The sequence below is a fragment of the Diabrotica virgifera genome, chromosome 1 (genome assembly GCF_917563875.1).
Source record: "Diabrotica virgifera virgifera chromosome 1, PGI_DIABVI_V3a".
Taxonomy (NCBI): Eukaryota; Metazoa; Arthropoda; class Insecta; order Coleoptera; family Chrysomelidae; genus Diabrotica; species Diabrotica virgifera.
The window spans coordinates 204,323,189-204,345,389 of record NC_065443.1 but is presented as its reverse complement, the minus strand read 5'-3'; the positions used below and the strand labels follow the sequence as shown (position 1 = coordinate 204,345,389).

Sequence of the window (22,201 nt, the reverse complement as noted above, 5' to 3'; positions counted from 1 at the left end):
TTGCTGCAGCAAATCATACAAACCAAATTTAATGTTAAAATGCTCTGTGTGTACTAAAATATTTAGACATACTTGTGTTAACATTAGTGCAAATGAGCTTGAACTGATTAATGATGAAGAGAAGGGATGTGACTGGTCTTGCATAAATTGTAGACAAATTGGTAATCAGATTAAGGACTTAAAATCATTAATTCTCTCACTTCAGGCTGAAATACAAGCCCTAAAAAATGATAACCAGATTTTGAAATCTTCTTCGAACCCACTAGAAATGGAAGAAATAATACAAGAAATCAACGAACGAAATAAAAGAAAACGAAATGTTATTTTCTTTGGTGTGCCGGAACAGGATCAACAACTATCTGAGGATCATCGTAAGAATAGCGATAAGTCTGAAGTTCAAAAAATAATCTCAAGCGTAAGTCCTAATGTGAATACTGCCAATGTTGATGAGAATACATCTCTTTCACTTCAGTTGAGTGACAATAACGTAGATAACAGTTTTACGAATTTATTTAAGAACTGACTACTGTACAATTTTACAAATGCGTGACAAAAGAACGTGTTTATTCTTCACAGTCTCGAGGCCAAGTCATTATACATGAAAACAGGAATATATGAAAACCGGCTGGTTCGGCATTAGATTTTGGAACTATATGTTGTGACAAAACCAGTCCAGGCCCGTCGCAGCGGGATTTACATAACTATTAAATAAAATATAACAAATTAATTTAAATCGTAAACATGCCCCCCACCTTGAAAGGGAAAGCTTTCAATCAATTAAAAATGAAATTAAATGCAATATATTACAGTCAATAAATAATCACTGTCACCTGGCGACTTCTATTCACTTGGAAGTGGGCAAATGTTCACAACTGCTACACGAACGAGTCCTTTAGCTGTTTTAAGTGTGACAACCCTTGAAATGTTGTCAGCCCCTGGATGCAACTGTTCCACACGTCCCAGGGACCACTGGAGAGGAGGTGCGTCCTTACTTTTAATTAGGACAAGAGCACCAACCTTGATTTGGAATTGATTCACCTTCCACTTTTGTCTCTGCTGCATCTCCGAAACGTACTCCAAAGACCATCTTCGCCAAAAATGTTGATGGAGTTGCTGAAGATGTTCAAATCTTGATAGCCGAAGAGGGTTGACATTAGAAACGTCTACTTCTGGTATGGAATTCATGGACCTCCCAATCAGAAAGTGAGCCGGGGTTATAGGTAAAAGGTCTGAAGGATCGGAGGACATAGGACTTAAAGGGCGTGAATTTAGTATACCTTCCACCTGAGTGAGCACAGTTGAAAAGTCTTCATAAGTTAAATGAGATCCCGTAACGATTCTTTTTAAATGCGATTTCATAGATTTTACTCCCGCCTCCCATATTCCACCGAAATGAGGGGAATGCGAAGGAATAAATTGCCAATTGATTTCATCATTGCAGCATGATTCCGCGATTTGTTTTTCATTAGATTTGATAAACTTACCGAGATGCTTAAGCTCGTTACGACAACCTACGAAGTTCGTGCCATTATCGGACATCATTTGAACTGGCTTGCCTCTTCTAGCTATAAATCGTCTTAAAGCAGCGAGGAAGCAAGACGTAGTTAAGTCTGTGACCAGTTCCAAGTGTATCGCTTTAGTAGCTAGACAAATAAAAAGACTAACATAAGCCTTGTAAGTACCTGGGTTTCTACCTTGTCTTGTTTTGAGAGCGAACGGGCCTGCATAGTCCACTCCCGTGATTGCAAACGGAAACGATGGATTTACTCTAGATGCAGGAAGATCTCCCATCATGGGTGTACATTGAGGAGGATTGGCACGAAAACAGCGTATACATTGACGAACAACCTGTTTCGCAATAGATCTACCTGAAATAGGCCAAAAACGTTCACGAACGACGGACAATAAGTGCTGAGGACCGGCATGCAACAACCTTAGATGCTCCGACCGAAAGATCATAGTCGTAACAGGATGATTTGCAGGAAGAAGTATTGGATGTCTTTTATTAAAATCATATTTAGAGTTGCGTAATCTACCACCAACTCTGATTACTCCATCACTATCCAGAAATGGATTTAAAGAAAGAATTTTACTTTTAGAAGACAGCGATTTTCCCTTGGAAAGGTTATGAAGTTCCTTTGGAAATATCTCTGCTTGAACCATCTTTGCAATACATATGACAGAGGCTTGAAGCTGTATGGTGGTGAGAGGATCGGAAACTCTGCATCTTGACCCTGAACTATTTCGGAAGAGACGCAAACAACGAGCAATGACTCTTGTGAGAAACGAGAAATTGCTGTAATTCTGGAATGGAAAGGATTGCACGAAGCTTGTGACCAAAGAATGAGTAACTTTCTTAGTCTCCGGAAGATCTTGCTCAGGCTGAATGATTAGGACCGGCCAACTACCAGGAGATTCCATGAGGAAGGGAGGACCGTGCCACCAAATTTTTGATGACATAAGTCGACTGGGTTCCACACCTCGGGACAATAAATCCGCAGGATTATCCTTGGTACCGACATGTCTCCAAGCGCTAGACGAAGTGCTGGATTGAATTTCAGACACTCTATTAGCCACGAATGTTTTAAGAAGATGTGGCGAGGTTCTGATCCACCCTAGGACGATAGTGGAATCTGTCCAAAGAGCAATATCATGAAATTGAAGACTGAGCGATTCTGTGACTTTCTTCACGAGCCGTGACAATATCAAGGCTCCACAAAGTTCCAATCGAGGAAGGCTAATTTTTTTTAAAGGAGATACTCTTGTCTTGGCACAAAAGAGACGCACCGATATATTACCTTGGTGATCAATACTTCGAATATAAATAACGCCACCATATGCAGCTTCGCTAGCGTCAGAGAAGCCATGCAGTTCAATAGTTGAAGCATTTGCAATGATATCATGTCTAGGAATTCTTACATTGTTTAAATGGCAGAGCTGATCCCGAAATGAAAGCCACTTCGTGTGGATGTCTAGAAGTACAGCTTGATCCCACTCCAAGCCTTCCAACCACAGCCGTTGCATTAAAATTTTTACAATGATAATTGTGGCGCTAAGAAGACCAAGAGGATCGAATATATGGGCTATCCCAGAAAGTATAGACCTTTTAGTAACCGTTCTAGGAAGAACGTCAGAGGATATATGATACTGAAGAAGGTCGGATTTTGGACACCACTGCAGTCCCAGAGTTCTTGTAATTTCAAAAGAACCTAGCGAGAAAGGAAGATCTGGAGGGACCAAAGAATCCTGAATATCTGTAAGAAGTGAATGGTCGTTCGAAACCCACTTTCGAAGAGGGAAACAACCTTTTGATAATATATGATTAATTTCTTGACAATGTTGAAGAAGCTCTGAGGCTGAATCAGACCCCGTCAGGAGGTCATCCACGTAGAAATCATTTTTAATAATCTTTGCAGCTTGAGGATACTGCTCAGAATTTTCATAAGATAATTGAAGCAGGCATCTTGTAGCAAGAAAGCTGGCAGAGGCAGTGCCGTAAGTTACCGTGTTCAGAGAATAAGTTTGCAAAGGCTCCTGAGGATCCCGTCTCCATAGAATTAGCTGGAGGTTTCGTTCAGAAGGACAAACGAGAATTTGCCGATACATTTTGGCGATGTCAGCAGAAGCCACATAAGTGTGTTGCCTAAATCGAAATAGAATTGATATAAGATCATTTTGGACAACTGGTCCGACCATTTGAAGATCGTTAACTGAAACACCTGAAGTGGTAGGGCAAGAACCATCGAACACTACACGCAGCTGAGTAGTGAGACTATTCTCCTTAAGGACTCCATGGTGTGGAACATAGAAAAGAGCTGGGTCTGTAGGCTCCTCAACCTTAGACATATGACCCATTGAAATATATTCGTCCATAAATAAAACATACATATCCTTCATGATAGCATTATTCTGAAGTTTTCGTTCTATATTAAAGAATCTTTTTCCAGCTCTGCTCCTAGATTCACCCAGAGTATCAGTCGAATTCTTTAATGGAAGACTGACTACAAAACGACCATCCGAATTTCTTTTATGAGTCGATTTAAAGTGTTCCTCGCACTCTATTTCCTCCTTTGAAAGAGGTGGGAGAAGTGGACACTCTTCTATTTCCCAGAATCTTGATAGATGATGACATTCATTCTGATGTGCGAAATTGCAAGTGACGATTTGATGATCGTACCTTTTGGGCAGTGGGCCAGAAATTACCCAGCCAAATTTGGTTTTTTGTAAAATGGGTTTCTGAGGACCCAATTTGATTTGTCCAACGCACAGAAGATCCCAGAAAAGCTCTACACCTATGAGAAGATCTATGCCGGAAGGAATATTGAAATTTGGATCAGACAAGCGAATATTCGATGGAATAGAGACAGAGTCTACGTCGATCGGAATACTTGGAACATGACCACAAATTGAAGAAGTAACAAGACAGTTTAAGGTTGTCGAAAAAGAAGAATATAACGAATATACTGACAACTTACTCTTGTGCTTTATCCTTGAAGATATTTGAGTGACACCGACCACTGAAATGTCGGCAGGTTCCTTGGAGAGACCCAATTTGGAAACCAGACTATACGTGACAAAATGTGACTGAGAACCACTGTCTAGAAGGGCTCTACAATTATGCTTAACTCCAGACCTATCTGGAATTTGGACTGTGACAGTTGACAGCAGTGCAAACGAATTCTGAACTGCATGACATGACAATGTTTGTGGAGTTTGATTATCCGAAGAAACGGATTGAGTATCATTTGGAGAATTGCTATTTTCTGCATTAACGTGGAGAAGCGTATGATGCTTCTTCCCACATTTCTTGCACTTACCATACTTGCAACTGGTATTTTGATGTCCTATAAATAAACAATTAAAACACGCTCGTACCCTTTTGACCTCACGCATGCGCGCATGCACATCTAAATTTTGAAAAGAAGTACAAGTTGACATTTTATGAGGACCATTACAATGTGGACACAGATCTGAAGAAGCTCCATTATTGATGAATGATTGACTTGTATGAGTTTTGGACCTATGAGATGAAGAATGAGAATGATCTTTGGAACTAGAACCTCCCTTGATAGATCTTGCTTCGAACTTTTCTAAAGTATCAGCTCGATGCTGCAAGAATTTTAGAAGATCGTCGAGAGTAGGCTTTACCGACGTAGGGGCATTACCTCGACTCTCCTTGTCCCAATCTTTGACAGTTTCAGGATCAAGTTTTTCTAGAATTATAAAAATTATTATTGAGTCCCAAGTGCTTACTGGCTCCCCTAAGGATTCTAGAGATCGCAGATTACTAGTTAATCCATCAATTAGATGTTGGAGACACTTAGAACTGTCACGATTAACTACCTTTAGATTAAAAATGGACTTGATGTGATTATGGATTAGTAAAGGCTCATTAGAATACCGGTCACAAAGAAGCTTCCACGCTACTGTAAAATTAGCTGCAGAAACCTTAATAGAATTTATTATCTTTTCAGCTGTCCCCGATAGGGATGATTTTAAATAATGAAATTTCTGAATGTCACTTATATCATTATTTTTAACGATTATTGTATCGAAGCAATCATGATAATCTAACCAGGTTGAATAGTTCCCGCTAAATTGACGCAAATGAAGGGTTGGGAGCTTTATCCCTGAATTGAATGAGCTATTACGATCAGAAACTGAACTTTGATTTGCATTTTCGTTGCTAGATATAATAGGCTTAGGCTGCAGAAGCTCTTTTGCCTTTGCTATAGTAGAAAAATAAACATTTTCAAAATCTTCACGATATTTTATTTCAACTGATACATCATCTACTAACGCGTCTATTTTACCCTGAACAACTTCAAATTCCTCTATTATCGTTTCAGCCCGATCTAATCTGACTGAAAGTTCGGTGACAGGCAAATTATCCGACGACCCCGGTATAGCTATTTTATCAATGTATTTTGCGAAGGTATCGAGACGATTTCTAACAGATTCCCTACTTTTACGCAACTTTTCGGATTTATGCTTAATATCAATATCAATCCTATTCCGAAATAATTCAAATACTATTAATTAAATGAAAGCAATTTATACCAAAAAAACCGATTCTAATTTTAAAATAATTCAAGTTTCAGTTTATTACAAATATAATTGGCAATCTCATTTAAAAATATAAAGTTCAAATATCATTAAATATAAATTTGAATAAAAACTGGCTCACACAAAGCGAAAGGTAACGAAATATTTAAAAATATTGGTTAGAATAGGAATAAATCAATAAAAAGGAAAAACTCACATTTGTATTACAGCGGCAAACAAAGTTCTTCCAAAACCTGTCGTTGTTGATCGAAGATTTCACTAACTTTTTACCGTGATGATAGCCGTCTTGAACTGGCTGACTGAATTTACTGGTAATAATAAAATTTAAACTGGTAATTTATTATTGACGCTGAATTTCAATAATCTTATGCACTATACGGCGAACAAAGGACCATTGGTTGATGAGAATACATCTCTTTCACTTCAGTTGAGTGACAATAACGTAGATAACAGTTTTACGAATTTATTTAAGAACTGACTACTGTACAATTTTACAAATGCGTGACAAAAGAACGTGTTTATTCTTCACAGTCTCGAGGCCAAGTCATTATACATGAAAACAGGAATATATGAAAACCGGCTGGTTCGGCATTAGATTTTGGAACTATATGTTGTGACAAAACCAGTCCAGGCCCGTCGCAGCGGGATTTACATAACTATTAAATAAAATATAACAAATTAATTTAAATCGTAAACAGCCAACATTAAGCTCTTCAGACTTGGGCAAGTTAACCAAGGGCGAATTCGACCAATTAAGGTCATAATAAATGATGAAAATGATGTATTTGCTTTAATACGGCAAGCTAAATTTCTAAGAAATGGGAACTACAAAAATGTGTCAATGTCATTTGATCGAACTAGAAATCAAATTAATTATTACAACAATGTAAAGGTTGAACTAAACAACATGAATGCGAGTGGAAATTGATCTTTCAAAATCAAGTATATGAATGGTATACCCAAGGTAGTGCCTTTAAACCAATAGAGCCCGACAGTGTTGTAGCATGTGAACTTATATGTTATTACCAAAATGTACGTGGTCTTAACTCTAAAGTTTCAGAGTTTTATACTAGTGTAAGTAAGGGTGAATATGACATTATTGCTTTAAGTGAGACCTGGTTGAACAAAGATGTGTCCAGTCTAGAGTTGTTTCCTGATCAATACAATCTGTATAGAAAGGATCGAAAATTTGATGTTGTAGATAAAACCACTGGGGGAGGCGTCTTATTAGCGCTGAAGACGGAGATTAAATCGTCTGTTATCGATGTATCCACATACGATCTACAGTTTCCCCTAATCGATATGTTAGCTGTAAAGTGTTGTGTTGGTTATAGAAAATTTTATATTTTAGTTCTTTATATTATTGATAAGTTAAGTTCTGAAGACTTCGAATACTTTTTTGAATGTTTAGAACAACTGGATATATTTAATGAAACCATTGTTATATTAGGTGACTTCAATGTACCCAAGTTTGTAGATCAAAGCAGATTAGATATAAAAACATCAACTGTATTAGATTTTTTAAGTTTATTTAATTTAGTTCAATACAATGATGTGCCTAATAACTTAGGTCGTTTGTTGGATTTAGTAATGTCATCAGAGAAATGTGATATTATTCATGATGATTCTTCACTGGTTAAAGAAGATGGTCATCATCCTGCACTTATGATAAGGATTAATAATTTGGGAAAAAAGGAAATTAGGTTTTTACCAAATTCTAATTCGAAAATGTATAATTTTCGGAAAGCAAATTTCACTTCTCTGTATTCTGAACTATTACAAACTAATTGGGACTTTTTAGATAATTACGATGATGTAAATATAGCATTAAAGCAATTTTATAATATATTGTATACAATAGTTGATAGATATGTTCCGGTATACAAAAATTATAAACATAAGTATCCAAATTGGTATCACTCAGATATTATTAAAAATATTAAACTCAAAGCCAAAAACCGTCAAAAGTATAGAAAAACAGGAAACGAAATATATCACATAGAATATAAAAGATTGCGCAATGTTATTAAACAGCAAATTAAAACTGCATATAACAATTACATTGAAAACATTCAAGACAGTATTACCATTGAAACAAAATCATTTTGGTCTTATGTACATACTAAAAATAAGTCATCGCGAAATACTTTTGATAATCCCCAAGATATTGTCAACGCTTTTAAAACATTTTTTGAAAAAGTATTTGTATCTACTGACAATAATGAACCAGAGGGCATCAGCGTTCAGGGTTTTAATTTACCAACCATTAATTTTTTGAAATTTGAAGAAAATGAAATTCTGGAAGCTTTTAAAAGATTAAAAAATAAAATGACGACTGGTCCAGATAATATTCCAGCATTTCTAGTTAAAGATTGTACACGAATATTTGTCAAACCGCTTCAAAAACTGTTTAACTTGTCTTTGGAAACTGGAAAATATCCTGAAATATGGAAAGAGTCAAAAGTATGTCCTATATTTAAAAATGGAGTTAAATCTGATATATCTAATTACAGACCTGTCTCTCTGTTGTGTAACTTCTCAAAGATTTTCGAGATTGTTCTGTATAATCGTATATATCCGTGTGTTCGCGGCTATATTGCACCTTTTCAACACGGATTCATAGATAAACGATCTACCGTCACAAACCTGGTAGTGATGACACAATTTATTTCTGAAGTATTAGATGAACAAGGACAAATTTATGTCGTATATACAGATTTCTCGAAGGCATTTGATAAGGTGGTTCATCCGTATTTATTATCCAAGTTATCAAATTTAGGATTTTCTGTTAATTTAATTAAATTCTTTGGTAGTTATTTAATAGGAAGGAGACAGTATGTATTCTATAATGGCTTTAAGTCAGATTTAATTCTGTCTAAGTCTGGTGTTCCGCAAGGCTCCAATCTAGGACCGTTATTATTTTTACTTTATATTAATGATTTGTTTCAAGAAATTAACTGTAAAAAATTGTGTTTTGCGGACGACTTGAAAATTTTCTGTAAGATCGACACTATTGGCGATTGTTTAGAACTTCAGCGTAACTTAACTGCTATTGATACATGGTGTACTAATAACAAACTACTATTAAATTCTGCAAAATGTAAAGTAGTGAGTTTTTGCAGGAAATTGACGACAGTTAACACTATATAATTCAGAACTCTGTTTTGGAAAAATGTAATAGCCTTAAAGACTTAGGTGTCATTTTTGACTGCAAGTTAACTTTCAATTTGCATATTGAACAAAAAGTTTCTGAAGCTATGAGAATGTACGGTTTCATTATTAGGAATTGCAGAAACTTCACCAACATAACACCAATAAAATTATTATACTATTCTCTAGTACGTCCAGAATTAGAATATTGCAGTTTAGTTTGGTATCCTATATATAATTGTTATACAAAAGATATTGAAAAAGTACAGAGAAAACTTATAAAATATCTGATATTTAAAATTGATGGAATCTATCCTAACCGTGGATGTGATAATAATACATTATGTTGTAGAGTTGACATGGTTAGTTTAGAATTAAGGAGAGAAATTAGTTCATTAACATTTTTGTATAAATTATTACATAACAGTATTGACTGTAGTGATTTATTAGCACAAATTAATTTCAACGTTCCTCGAGTTAGATCTAGATCAAACGTTTTATTTAAGTGTCCAAGAGCAAGAACAAATATATTAGTTAAATCGCCTCTTTTTGTCATGTGTAAGAATTATAATAGTATTTGCAATCATTGTGATATTTTTTCGTGCTCACTTAATGATTTGTTAAAAATGGCTTCTCTTTACTTAGATTAGGTCTCTACTATTACTTTGTAGATGTTATACTAATGAATTATGTGATTATTTTTTTTCTGCATTTGTCCTATAAATGGGAAACTGTTGGGCAATAAAGCTATTATTATTATTATCATTATTATTATTATTATGGGTAGTCAAAACTCACAAACTACACCGGTTCTGAATCGGCCCTACCCCCTCTTCGAACACAGAAAAAAAATTCAGATCGGTTTAACTTTTCCACACACATACATACATACATATCCACAAACATTTTCCCTTTTTTAATTAAAAATTGACTCATATTTCTGAGCTCGGTAACTTTTGAACTCGGTTTTGAGCTCGGTAACCGATTTTCAAAATTAGACATGAGTTGGAAAGGTAATGATCGCTTCTGTTAGAAGCCGCAAAGTTCATAGTTAAATTTTCGAAGTTTTTGGGAGTTTTGGGGACTAGAACGAAAAACAGACCCTAAATAGGAAGGGCCGTAAAATCCACACCCTTGGACCAAAATGGATGGTTGACATATGAATGGGTGAGTCTTTTCCTGAACTTTAAGATGGTAGTTGGCCCAATTTTCAATTCAGTCAGATTTAGAAAATCGAAAATTTCGTGTATATTCGCGAACTCAATCGACTATAGGTGGCAGTGCAGTTGCATGAAAATGGCCGATGTAATTGGGATAACGTATTTTTCTATAATTAATATTGTTATTAATTTAATTAATTAATATAAAAAAATTATTAATTAAATGAACACATCCGACAAGCTTTCAAACGACGTTCATACATAGGTTAACGGATGATTGGTTTATATTTTCATTCCAATTCCTCTAGTTCCAAATAAGCGGCAGCACCCTTGCTTGAGCTCGCGAATATAGTGTCGCGTGTAGGGGGTGTAGGTGTGCGCCACTGGCGAGAACTCCCGTTCTCTGGTAATTTTTATTAAGCAACATTAGCAGCTAAAATAATAAAAAAATGTTCAGATTTCTAGAGCGTTACGGAAATTACATGCAGTTATAAACAAATGCAAATATAAAAATATTCATTTCAAACATATTATGCATATAGGTACTTGGTATAAACATTATGTATATGTAATGTAGTTTACGTTATACTTAATTACTCTTTTCTAATGAGTGTGTCTAACACGCCACATAAATACAGTTATGCATTTATGTTAAATACTGTACCAATGTACTTCGTACAGAAAGAAATGTCACCGGAAAAACAGAAACTACTTAAATTAATTTATAGGTACATGGATCATTTAAAATTTTAAGTAAATAGACATAGCCCAGTAAATGACCGTATTGAAGTGTAATTTTCAGGGTCAACTCCGAATTGCATGAAAATTTGGATTTAGTTCTACTTACCCTTTACTTCAAAATTGAACTTGTGCCGTTGGTTGCTTTTACTTGGGAGGGGGAAGGGTGACAGTTACCTCTTCTCAGGGGTGAAAAAAAAAGCGCGTTTAATTAGTCCAGAAATGGATAAATTGACTAATTCTAAGCAACGGTGGTCCTATAGAGTTTTCTATGTAAGTTAATACATTTCGAGTTATTTGCTATTAAAAATACGTTCTTATTCGTCAAATAACATATCGAATATGTTAACGTAAAATAATTAAAAAATGAAAACTAAGCGAGTTACGCTCAAAATAAAATTGGCCCCTTGTTTTTGGTTAAAAAAATCGTGAAAATCTCCCTATATTTAGCACCCTAAATAAAATTAATCGTTACTGCTTTACCTTTATACATACATATGTATATGCATGTGTATTGTTTACGTGTATATTTATATTTATATTTATATTTATATTTATATTTATATTTATATTTATATTTATATTTATATTTATATTTATATTTATATTTATATTTATATTTATATTTATATTTATATTTATATTTATATTTATATTTATATTTATATTTATATTTATATTTATATTTATATTTATATTTATATTTATATTTATATTTATATTTATATTTATATTTATATTTATATTTATATTTATATTTATATTTATATTTATATTTATATTTATATTTATATTTATATTTATATTTATATTTATATTTATATTTATATTTATATTTATATTTATATTTATATTTATATTTATATTTATATTTATATTTATATTTATATTTATATTTATATTTATATTTATATTTATATTTATATTTATATTTATATTTATATTTATATTTATATTTATATTTATATTTATATTTATATTTATATTTATATTTATATTTATATTTATATTTATATTTATATTTATATTTATATTTATATTTATATTTATATTTATATTTATATTTATATTTATATTTATATTTATATTTATATTTATATTTATATTTATATTTATATTTATATTTATATTTATATTTATATTTATATTTATATTTATATTTATATTTATATTTATATTTATATTTATATTTATATTTATATTTATATGTATATTTATATTTATATTTATATTTATATTTATATTTATATTTATATTTATATTTATATTTATATTTATATTTATATTTATATTTATATTTATATTTATATTTATATTTATATTTATATTTATATTTATATTTATATTTATATTTATATTTATATTTATATTTATATTTATATTTATATTTATATTTATATTTATATTTATATTTATATTTATATTTATATTTATATTTATATTTATATTTATATTTATATTTATATTTATATTTATATTTATATTTATATTTATATTTATATTTATATTTATATTTATATTTATATTTATATTTATATTTATATTTATATTTATATTTATATTTATATTTATATTTATATTTATATTTATATTTATATTTATATTTATATTTATATTTATATTTATATTTATATTTATATTTATATTTATATTTATATTTATATTTATATTTATATTTATATTTATATTTATATTTATATTTATATTTATATTTATATTTATATTTATATTTATATTTATATTTATATTTATATTTATATTTATATTTATATTTATATTTATATTTATATGTAAATTTATATTTATATTTATATTTATATTTATATGTATATTTATATTTATATTTATATTTATATTTATATTTATATTTATATTTATATTTATATTTATATTTATATTTATATTTATATTTATATTTATATTTATATTTATATTTATATTTATATTTATATTTATATTTATATTTATATTTATATTTATATTTATATTTATATTTATATTTTATGTATGTGTATTGTTTAAACGGTATGTAAGTTTGGTTCAAAGAGCCTATTTTTGAAAAAATTTGGTTTTATAGTAAAAAAATACTTTTCTAAAAATTTTAGAAAAATGGTCTTTTGTCAAAATAATCTAAAAAGTATTAGTGATACCAAAAATCTCAAAGAGTAAAAAAACTTATGATTTCATTTTGTTTTTCTGTAAGACAAAAATTGGTTAAGATATGGCTGTTCAAAGTTTGCATACATTCATGATTAGTGACTCGTTCAAGCCCTTTCAAGTATAACCATTTCGAAAGTAAGCACTTTAAACCGGTGAATCTTACAGATCATATAAAAATACTTAAGTTTGTAAACAGAGGGTTTTCACAATTTCTTTTACCAAATCAAGGGGCCAACTTTATTTTGACCATAACTCGGTATATTAATGGTAGAAACTTTAATAGAAAATAAAAATGAAGCTTTTTTAAGTAATTTAAAAAACTTTTGATGGATTTTTCCCGAAGAGTGCTTCATTTTTTAATTATTTCACTTTCACTGAAACTTTGCTTTTGCTGGGTGTATATACTTCGAGAATACCCAATTTATTTCGTTTTTTTTTCTGAGCTACTTTTGTGCCAAGAATATTTTTTTCGATAAAAACTTGGTTTTTGAGTTATTAACTCAAAAAAACTTTTGAGTTATAAAAAGCAACCAACGGCACAAGTTCAACTTTGAAGTGGAGGGTAAGTGGAACCTAAATCAAAATTTTCATGCAATTCTGAGTTGACCCTGAAAATTACACGGTATCGCCGTATTTCCCGTTTATTTACTGGGCTAACAGTGGGTTAAAATAAAACACAATTACGTAAAAATAGAGAGATAGGTCTTCTTCTTCTTGTAGTGCCTATTCGTTTCGGATGTTGGCGACGATCATGTCAATCTGTACTTTGCACACTGCTGCTCTAAAAAGATTTGTGGTTGTTGTGTTGAACCACGTACGTAGATTTTTCAGCCAGGAAATCCTTCGCCTTCCTGGTCCTCGCTTTTCTTCTACTTTTTCTTGCAAGATTAGTTGCAGCAGTCCATAAGGCCATAAGGGAGATAGGTAAGTACAATTAAACATGATCTGATAATAATGTTATTATAGTGTTGGACAAGTTATTAGTGATTTTATGTCTTTGAGTTTTAAACATTTCCGTACTTTATGTTTATTACCAGAACAGTCGGTACCGAGACCTTTGACGAAGAGGGTTATTTGTAAAATATTTAAAAGTAAAAGACACAGACAGATGATATCTTGATCTTCGTGCTTCAGTTTGGTCTAATTGGATGATCATCTCTTCAACAATTTGGTGCTGTTCTCTCCATAAATCCTTCTGGAGGTCGCGTAGAAGCCTTCTGTAACATAAATCGTAAGGAGCAACGACTGTCAAACTCAATAAGTAATAAAGTAGACAGTGGAATGGAGTTGAATCCAGTTTACACTGTGAAACTTGAAGATTTCAGTCTTTTTGACTGAAATCTTCAAGTTAGTTAGTTTCTATGTGAAGTCAAAGATTTCATATATTTACGACATTTATAACATTTGTTAAACCTTTCTGCAATAAAAATATCTATGACCTTATTTATTTTTATTAAATATATTCATGAGAATGCATATAATTAATAATACATAAGGTTTCACTGAACGCCAATAACCAATAAGCCAATTCAACTCGAATAAAACAAACTAACGCAAGTTATCATTTATTTCTCAAACTTACACTTACAATTTTAAAATACTGGAACCTCCTTTTAACTATTATTATTAAACGTCGATCACAGAACATAGAGGTTTTCTTAACTATAAATATATTAATATTAACAAATTGTTATTTATTTATATAAAAATGAGTATACATACAGTTGAGTCCCCGAGTTTTTACCCGTGTGTCATTTAAAATTTAAAGCATACGAAATAAGTCGGAAATTTACTAAACGCAACAACAGTATGTGACAGAAAGTGGATATTATTCCGATCACGGGTTATAGTATAAAAGTTGACGTTATCAAATAAATAGAATGTCAAAAAATTTAAGTTTTGCTTTAAAATTTTGGTGCATAATTACAGCTACATTTGAAGTAGCTTAATAAATTCTTTTATTATCATTGATCAAGAAATAAATAAACAATTTATAAAAAAATTCGATAACATATTTTCTTTTTGTTATTTCATTCACTTTGGCAGAACATTAAACACAAGCATTTCTTAGCTGTGTCAACAATGAAGTTATTTGTACGTTGTCAAAATTTATCGTAAAATAACATAAACTTAAAAAAATTTCTAACTCCAATATAAAATTAGTTGTGAAAACAACTGTTTGTATACCTTAAAAAAAATTCAAAATGCAAAAATTCGACAAAATAACAGCAAAAAATTCAACAAACTGACAGCCACAAAAGTAAACAAACGTCAGAAATTGTATATACTTAAAATATGTGAAAACATCCCCAGTCGTCTTTCTTTGTACCTATCTCTTTTCAGTGCACTGAGTCTAGATCGTTCATAAAAATAACATGTGTTTTTACTTAATAACAGGCGGCAGCTGGTTTGTCATTAGTTTCATGCGTGGAAGAGAATGATGCTAGATAAAAAGTATGTGTTTTATCTCGCCAGGTATTAACGATGCACGGGTAAAGACTCATGGACTTAACTGTAGGTAGGTACTAAACTAAAAGTCAAACAATTAAAAATGCACGTCATAGATTTAATGACATAACCCACCGGTACAAACTTGACATCAAACAAAGCTGCCGTCAAGTTTAACAGGAAAGCGCTGTTGCCAAATAAAAAACATACATATATGTATTTACAAAAGCAGCTGCCGGCTACACTGTTTCTCTTTGTCTTTAAGAGTGTGAAACAAATATAACTATTTACTGTAAGAGTCAAACTGAAATTTTCCTATAGAAGGTTATGTAAGATTTTTGTTTGTTTATTTTTTTTTCTCCTTCTTTTATGGCCTTTGGGAGCTGTGTCCATTTAGCCACCTATATTTCTTAAAATTAACGCCTAACTAAACCTACCATACAACAAGACTATTACAAATCTAATTGACCAATCAAGGATAGTGAAGTTGGTTAAAAAATAAACTTCTGTTAAAATTATAACTAAATAAATAAAATATAATTTGAAAACAATTATTTGAGATTATATTGACATTATATTTAACCTCCAATATTATGGCAGACGTCAGTTACCATTTATAATCTCACCACATATAATAATGATGTCATATAAACTCATCAGTAATTCTAGCCAATGAAAAGGACGAAATACACTGATTAACGGATTAACGATTAACGGATTCCGCTAGTTTGGTTTTTTTATTATTTTCGATTTTTGTTTAGTATTGACACAGTTGTGAAAAAGTGTACTCGAATTTATTTTTTGTTCTTATACCGGGTGGAAGAAAAGAAATGTTTTCTTAAGAAAAACGTTAATGTTAAGTTTGAGACATACTGTAGGGAGAAGGAGGTAGAAATGAGAGTATACATTGGAATCATTTATTATAGTCTTGTTTCGTGAACATTTTGTTTTTTGTATTTTCCTGATATCTTTAGAAACAATAAAAATATACAGTTGTGTAGTTTAACATGTGTTTTAACCGAAACAAAAGTTTGAGACACCCTGTACCCAGGAAAGGTGAGTAAACATTAATATTATTTTGTAATATTGTATTTTGTGAACATTTTATTTTTTAGATTTCTCAGATATCTTTAGTAACAAAGAAACTAGAGGGTTTTACTCTTTTATGTGTTTTAACCGACTACATGCGATACGTGAGGAGGTCATGTCTTATCATTCCACTAAGATTAAATTATTTACTATATATAGTGCGAAAGGAAAAGAGTGTTCAAAGAAAAAAATCTGTGTAATGTACCTACCTCTAGCTATTTAAAGAGCCTCCACGTAGACACCAAATCCGTACTTACTCTCAAGGAAATTCCACCACAAAACATCACAGTGCCTCCAATAAACAATCTCGTCTTTCTTATGTTGCACTGTGCATACCGCTTACCTGGATGAGAAATATCTCTTATAGGTGTCGATAAGAATTGTTTACGTTACGTCGCTTTCTGTTTTTAAACTTTTGTTAACTGTTATTTTTTATTGTTATATTATATCAATTTAGTTTTGTCTCCATGATAACACATGTTAAGGTGATACAGTAGCGATCAACAGGTAGCCAAAACGCGTTCCAAGATTGCGGCTGTAATTTTGAATATTTTTTCGAGATATTTGGTACACGTATTCGTAATATAATAAAGAATTGCGGTACAGAGCCCAATTTGAAAAATATATTAATATGTGGAAATTACTCTGTAATTAAATATAATATTAAAAAACGAGCCTGTACCGCCATTAAGAAGAACAAAAAAATACACTTTCTTCAAATAAACTTTTTTCTCCGATGCCTAGATTTTGTGTCATTTTGGAACTACTAATGAAATAAAAAATTTTAGTAGTTCCAAAATGACACAAAATCTAGGCATCGGATAAAAAAGTTTATTTGAAGAAAGTGTATTTTTTTGTTCTTCTTAATGGCGGTACAGGCTCGTTTTTTTAAATATTTTATTTAATTACAGAGTAATTTCCACATATTAATATATTTTTCAAATTGGGCTCTGTACCGCCATTCTTTATTATATTACGAATACGTGTGCCAAATATCTCGAAAAAATATTCAAAATTACAGCCGCAATCTTGGAACGCGTTTTCGCTACCTGTTGATCGCTACTGTTTCCTCTTAAGGAGTAAAACCACCTATTTTATTTGTTTCTAAAGATATCAGGGATATTCAAAAAACAAAATGTTCGTAAAACATAAGACTATCATACGATTCCGACGTATACTCACATTTGTTCCTTATCCTCCCTACAGGGTTCTTTAAACTTAACAAAAAAAACTTTTCTTTTCTTCTAGCTGGTATAAGTTCCAAAAAAGGAGTTTGAGTAAACTTTCGCACAACTTTGTAAATACTAAAGAAATATCTAAAACAATAAAAATTTTTTTAGCGGAATCCCTTAATCTGTTCACGAAAAAATCAACTATAAAAATGAGCGTAATCTTCTATATCCCTAACTTATGCCAGTATAAAATTACAAGTCACTATTCAACTTCTTCTGACAAGACTTCATAACAAGCAAAAGAAAGAAGCTCCTCATTATTGTTACTGACCTCTACAAACCTATTAATTGAATTCAATAGACGTGAATGAAATACTTTTACTTCGGAGAAAATTTCAGTCATTATTGATATTTGGAATGTAGATCTCCGCAACTGGTCTTTAAAAAAGCTACTTCCAATTTCGACCATGGACAATGGAACCGGAACAAATAATAGCACCTTCCTTTTCGGAATGATTTAACGTTTATATTTCAATTACTTTTTGTTTTAATTTTTTATGCTCTGATGGTTTGATATGAAAGTAAAGTAGATCAATTCGTGGTCTTTAGTCGAATGGAATTATATAGGAATCACAAAAATAAGGTGTCGGTAATTTTCTACTTTTATATTACAGATAGTAGTAGGGGAGGAAAGTTTGCTAAATTTGCAGTTACTCGAGCGTTATGGGGACCTATTGGGTTGTGAAGAGTAGGTCCTAAAACCAAAAATGTTAAGTTAAGTTTTCCATAAAGTGGGCGACTTTCCATTTTTTAATTTAATTTTTCATTTCCAACAATCGTTTCTTCCGACTATAGCGCCATCTATCCATAATTCGAAAAAATGTTTGGAATACGTAACATTCGAACTTATTTTTACGTAAGGAATCCAAATTTGCAATAAAAAATGGGGCCTCCTATTTAAGATTTTAAAGTAACCCCCCACCCCACCTCCATGGTCGGTCGTGTTTGGTGTCATTCGACAGATTTTTCAAAAATATTGAATACGTGTATTTTTCAGTTTTTCTATCTGATGTTCATTTCGCGAAATATCGCGGGGATCGTATTTAAAATTTTTAATTTACCCCCACCCTTCTCCGTGGGGGATCGTATTTGGTATAATTCGAAAGATTTTTGAAAAATATTGAACAAGTATTTATACTTTTTCGATCTTTTTCATTTCGCGAAATATTCGCTTTTTGTTTTGTGAAAATTTGTGACCCGCCCGTTTCCTTACGCCCCTCAAATCGTCAGATTTTTAAAATATGGACTGTCTTGCATGTACTTAACTTACCTTATCTTAATCTGACGATTTCGAGTTTCGAGTAGAGCCGAAAAACTGGAAAACTAAACTTTGAAAATTTTGGTTTTTCGACAATTACTCAAAATTTCAACCTACGAATTGCGCCAATAACTGAGCGTTTGTAGGAGGTCTCTAGACGCGTCTATTGGCGTATACCTCATATCTAGAAAAATTCGAATTTTTAAGTTATAGGCTTCATAAGTGTGATGAAATCTATCTCCTATGGAAAAATCGGTTTTTCAAGCTCAATAATTCCTATAATACCTTTAGTTATCATACTTGACCTTGGATGTATCATATACTACTTGCCAATATCTTTCAAACTCATGTTTAGTGATCAAAATCGGTTAAGCCTTTCCAAATTATCAAGCTCCAAAGTATAATCCATTTGACCTATATCGCCGAAATGGTTTATGTAGTTGTAGTGGTTACGACGCTAAATTTGATAGGGCATTCCGAGTTCATTTACCGGTCATCCCAATATTTTTTTTTCAATCTTTTTCGAATAGAAAAAAAATCTAGTGTACATTCGATGGATACTAGCACTAGATCATTTGAGAGATAATGCTAGAAAGGCGACCATTTATAACGCTTAACGTGGAATCGAGAAACATTACATTTAACTTCATACATTTAATTTATAAATAACTTTGAAAAACTCCTGATACAAGAATAAAAAACCGCTAAACGCCGTAAAAATGAATGGCGCATACAATATTAAAGCTACAAAAGAGCTGATTGATATGAATATTACGTGGCGCGAAAATGTATTTTCATTTTGATGGAAAATAAAATTCTAGTTTTATTTTAAAACATGTTTCCATAAATTTGAAGTAAAACGCGTTACAAAAGAGTAACTTTCATAGAGTTTGTATTTTGAAGCTAGCTGAGTATTGTCAAATGGATTATACTTTGGAGCTTGATAATTTGGACAGGCTTAACCGATTTTGATCACTAAACATGAGTGTGAAACGTATTGACAAGTAGTATCTTATGCATCCAAGGTCAAGTATGATAACTGAAGGTATTACAGGAATTATTGAGCTTGAAAAACCGTTTTTCCCTTAGGAGATAGATTTCATCACACGTATGAAGCCTATAACGTAAAAATTCGAATTATTCTAGATATGAGGTATACACTGTTAAACGCGTCTAGATTCCTCCTACAAACGCTCAGTTATTGGCGCAGTTCGTAGGTTGAAATTTTGAGTAATTGTCCAAAAACCAAAATTTTCAAAGTTTTGTTTTTCAGTTTTTCGGCTATACTGAGCCGTATGTGTCTGATCCTAACCGTTTCAGCACCATTTGAAAGCTTAACTCAACGCTATTGATTTGGTGTATTTACGGTTTTCCTGTCTCTCCTTGAACCTAAGATATATACCCCCCAAAAATATGCCGTTTTATACCTACCTAGTCTTATAGCTGGCTTATGGTTAATCGAAAGTCACAAGCTACACCGGTTCTGAATCGGCCTTGACCCCCTCTTGAAACACAGAAAAAATAATTCAGATCGGTGTAACTTTTCCACAAACATACACACATACATACATACAAACATTTTCTCCTTTGTACATAGAATTGAATAAAATGTCTGAGCTCGGTAACTTTTGAATGGTATAACCGATTTTTAAAATTAAACATGCGTTGGAAAGGTAATGATCAGTACTATCAGAAGTCGCAAAGGTCGGACTTAAATTTTCGAAATTTGTGGGAGTTTATGGGACGAGAACGAAAAACAAACCCTAAATGGGAAGGGCCGTATAATCCACCCCCTTGAACCAAAATGGATGGTTGACATATGGATGAGCGAGTCTTTTCTTCTAATTTAAGATGGGATTTGGCTCAATTTTCAATTCAGTCAGATTTAGAAAATCGAAAATTTGTGTATATACAGTGTCGTATGTAACTTGTACGGGGGTTGTGCACCACTGGCGAGAACTGCCGTTCTCTGGAAAGTCTGAATTGTCAATACGAATGAGTCATATAAAATTAAATTATAAGTAAAGTATAATTTACCAAGTAAAAACAACAAAATTTGTTTTAATTTATTAATGTTTTGTATTTTGAGAATGATTCCCTAAGTAGAAGTCGAGACGTCAAAATAAAATTATTAATTAACTGATCTTAATTATTAAAGTTTCATTCAGGAGAAAGAACTTGAAAAAACATATACTATGGTGCAAGACTGCAAATGAAAGGAATATATTCGATATTTCATAAACCAGAGATTTTAGAGGAAAATGCCGAAAGAGGTCGATATTTATTTTTTAATTATGATATTTTGGCATATATGTCATACTAGTGACGTCATCCACCTGGGTGTGATGACGTAATCGATGATTTTTTTAAATAGGAATAGGGGTCGTGTGCTAAAGTTTATTTGTGATATAAACATTTTTTTCTGATTTTTGACAGCAATAAAATGTATTTTGAATTAAACAAATTACATAAATTCTTCGTTTTTTTCAAAAAATTTAAGTAAAAAAAATTTTTTTGGACACCCTGTATAAATAATTATGTAACTGTTTACATTACTCAATAGAGAATTAATTAAGCTTTCAAATGAGCTAGCACACGATCCCTATTCTCGTTTAAAAAAATCATAAATTACGTCATCGCGCCTAGATGGATGACGTCACTAGTATGACATATATGTCAAAATGTCATAATTTAAAAATAAAAACTGATCTGTTTCGGCATTTTTCCTTAAAGTCGCCGGTTTACGAAATAACGAATTTATTGCTTTCATTTGCACCATACTGTATATTAACAATATATGGTAGGAAATACTTAGTACTTTTCTAGTGTACTTTTCTTTTTGGACACTGATCTGAATTTATTTCCTCACTAGCCACTAACTCTACTGGACTAAGTTTATT

At 31.5% G+C, this 22,201-nt stretch overlaps 1 protein-coding gene across 1 annotated transcript; it reads right to left on the bottom strand.

Annotated features, from left to right (window-relative positions):
• Positions 1-693: 693 nt before the first annotated feature.
• LOC114335077 (uncharacterized) lies at positions 694-9,577 on the bottom strand. The gene is made up of 3 exons (XM_050662439.1): positions 9,537-9,577; positions 4,476-6,010; positions 694-701 (listed from the first exon to the last, which is right to left on the bottom strand). Exons 1-3 carry the CDS (start codon positions 9,575-9,577, stop codon positions 694-696), a joined length of 1,584 nt encoding a protein of 527 aa, XP_050518396.1.
• Positions 9,578-22,201: the final 12,624 nt, after the last annotated feature.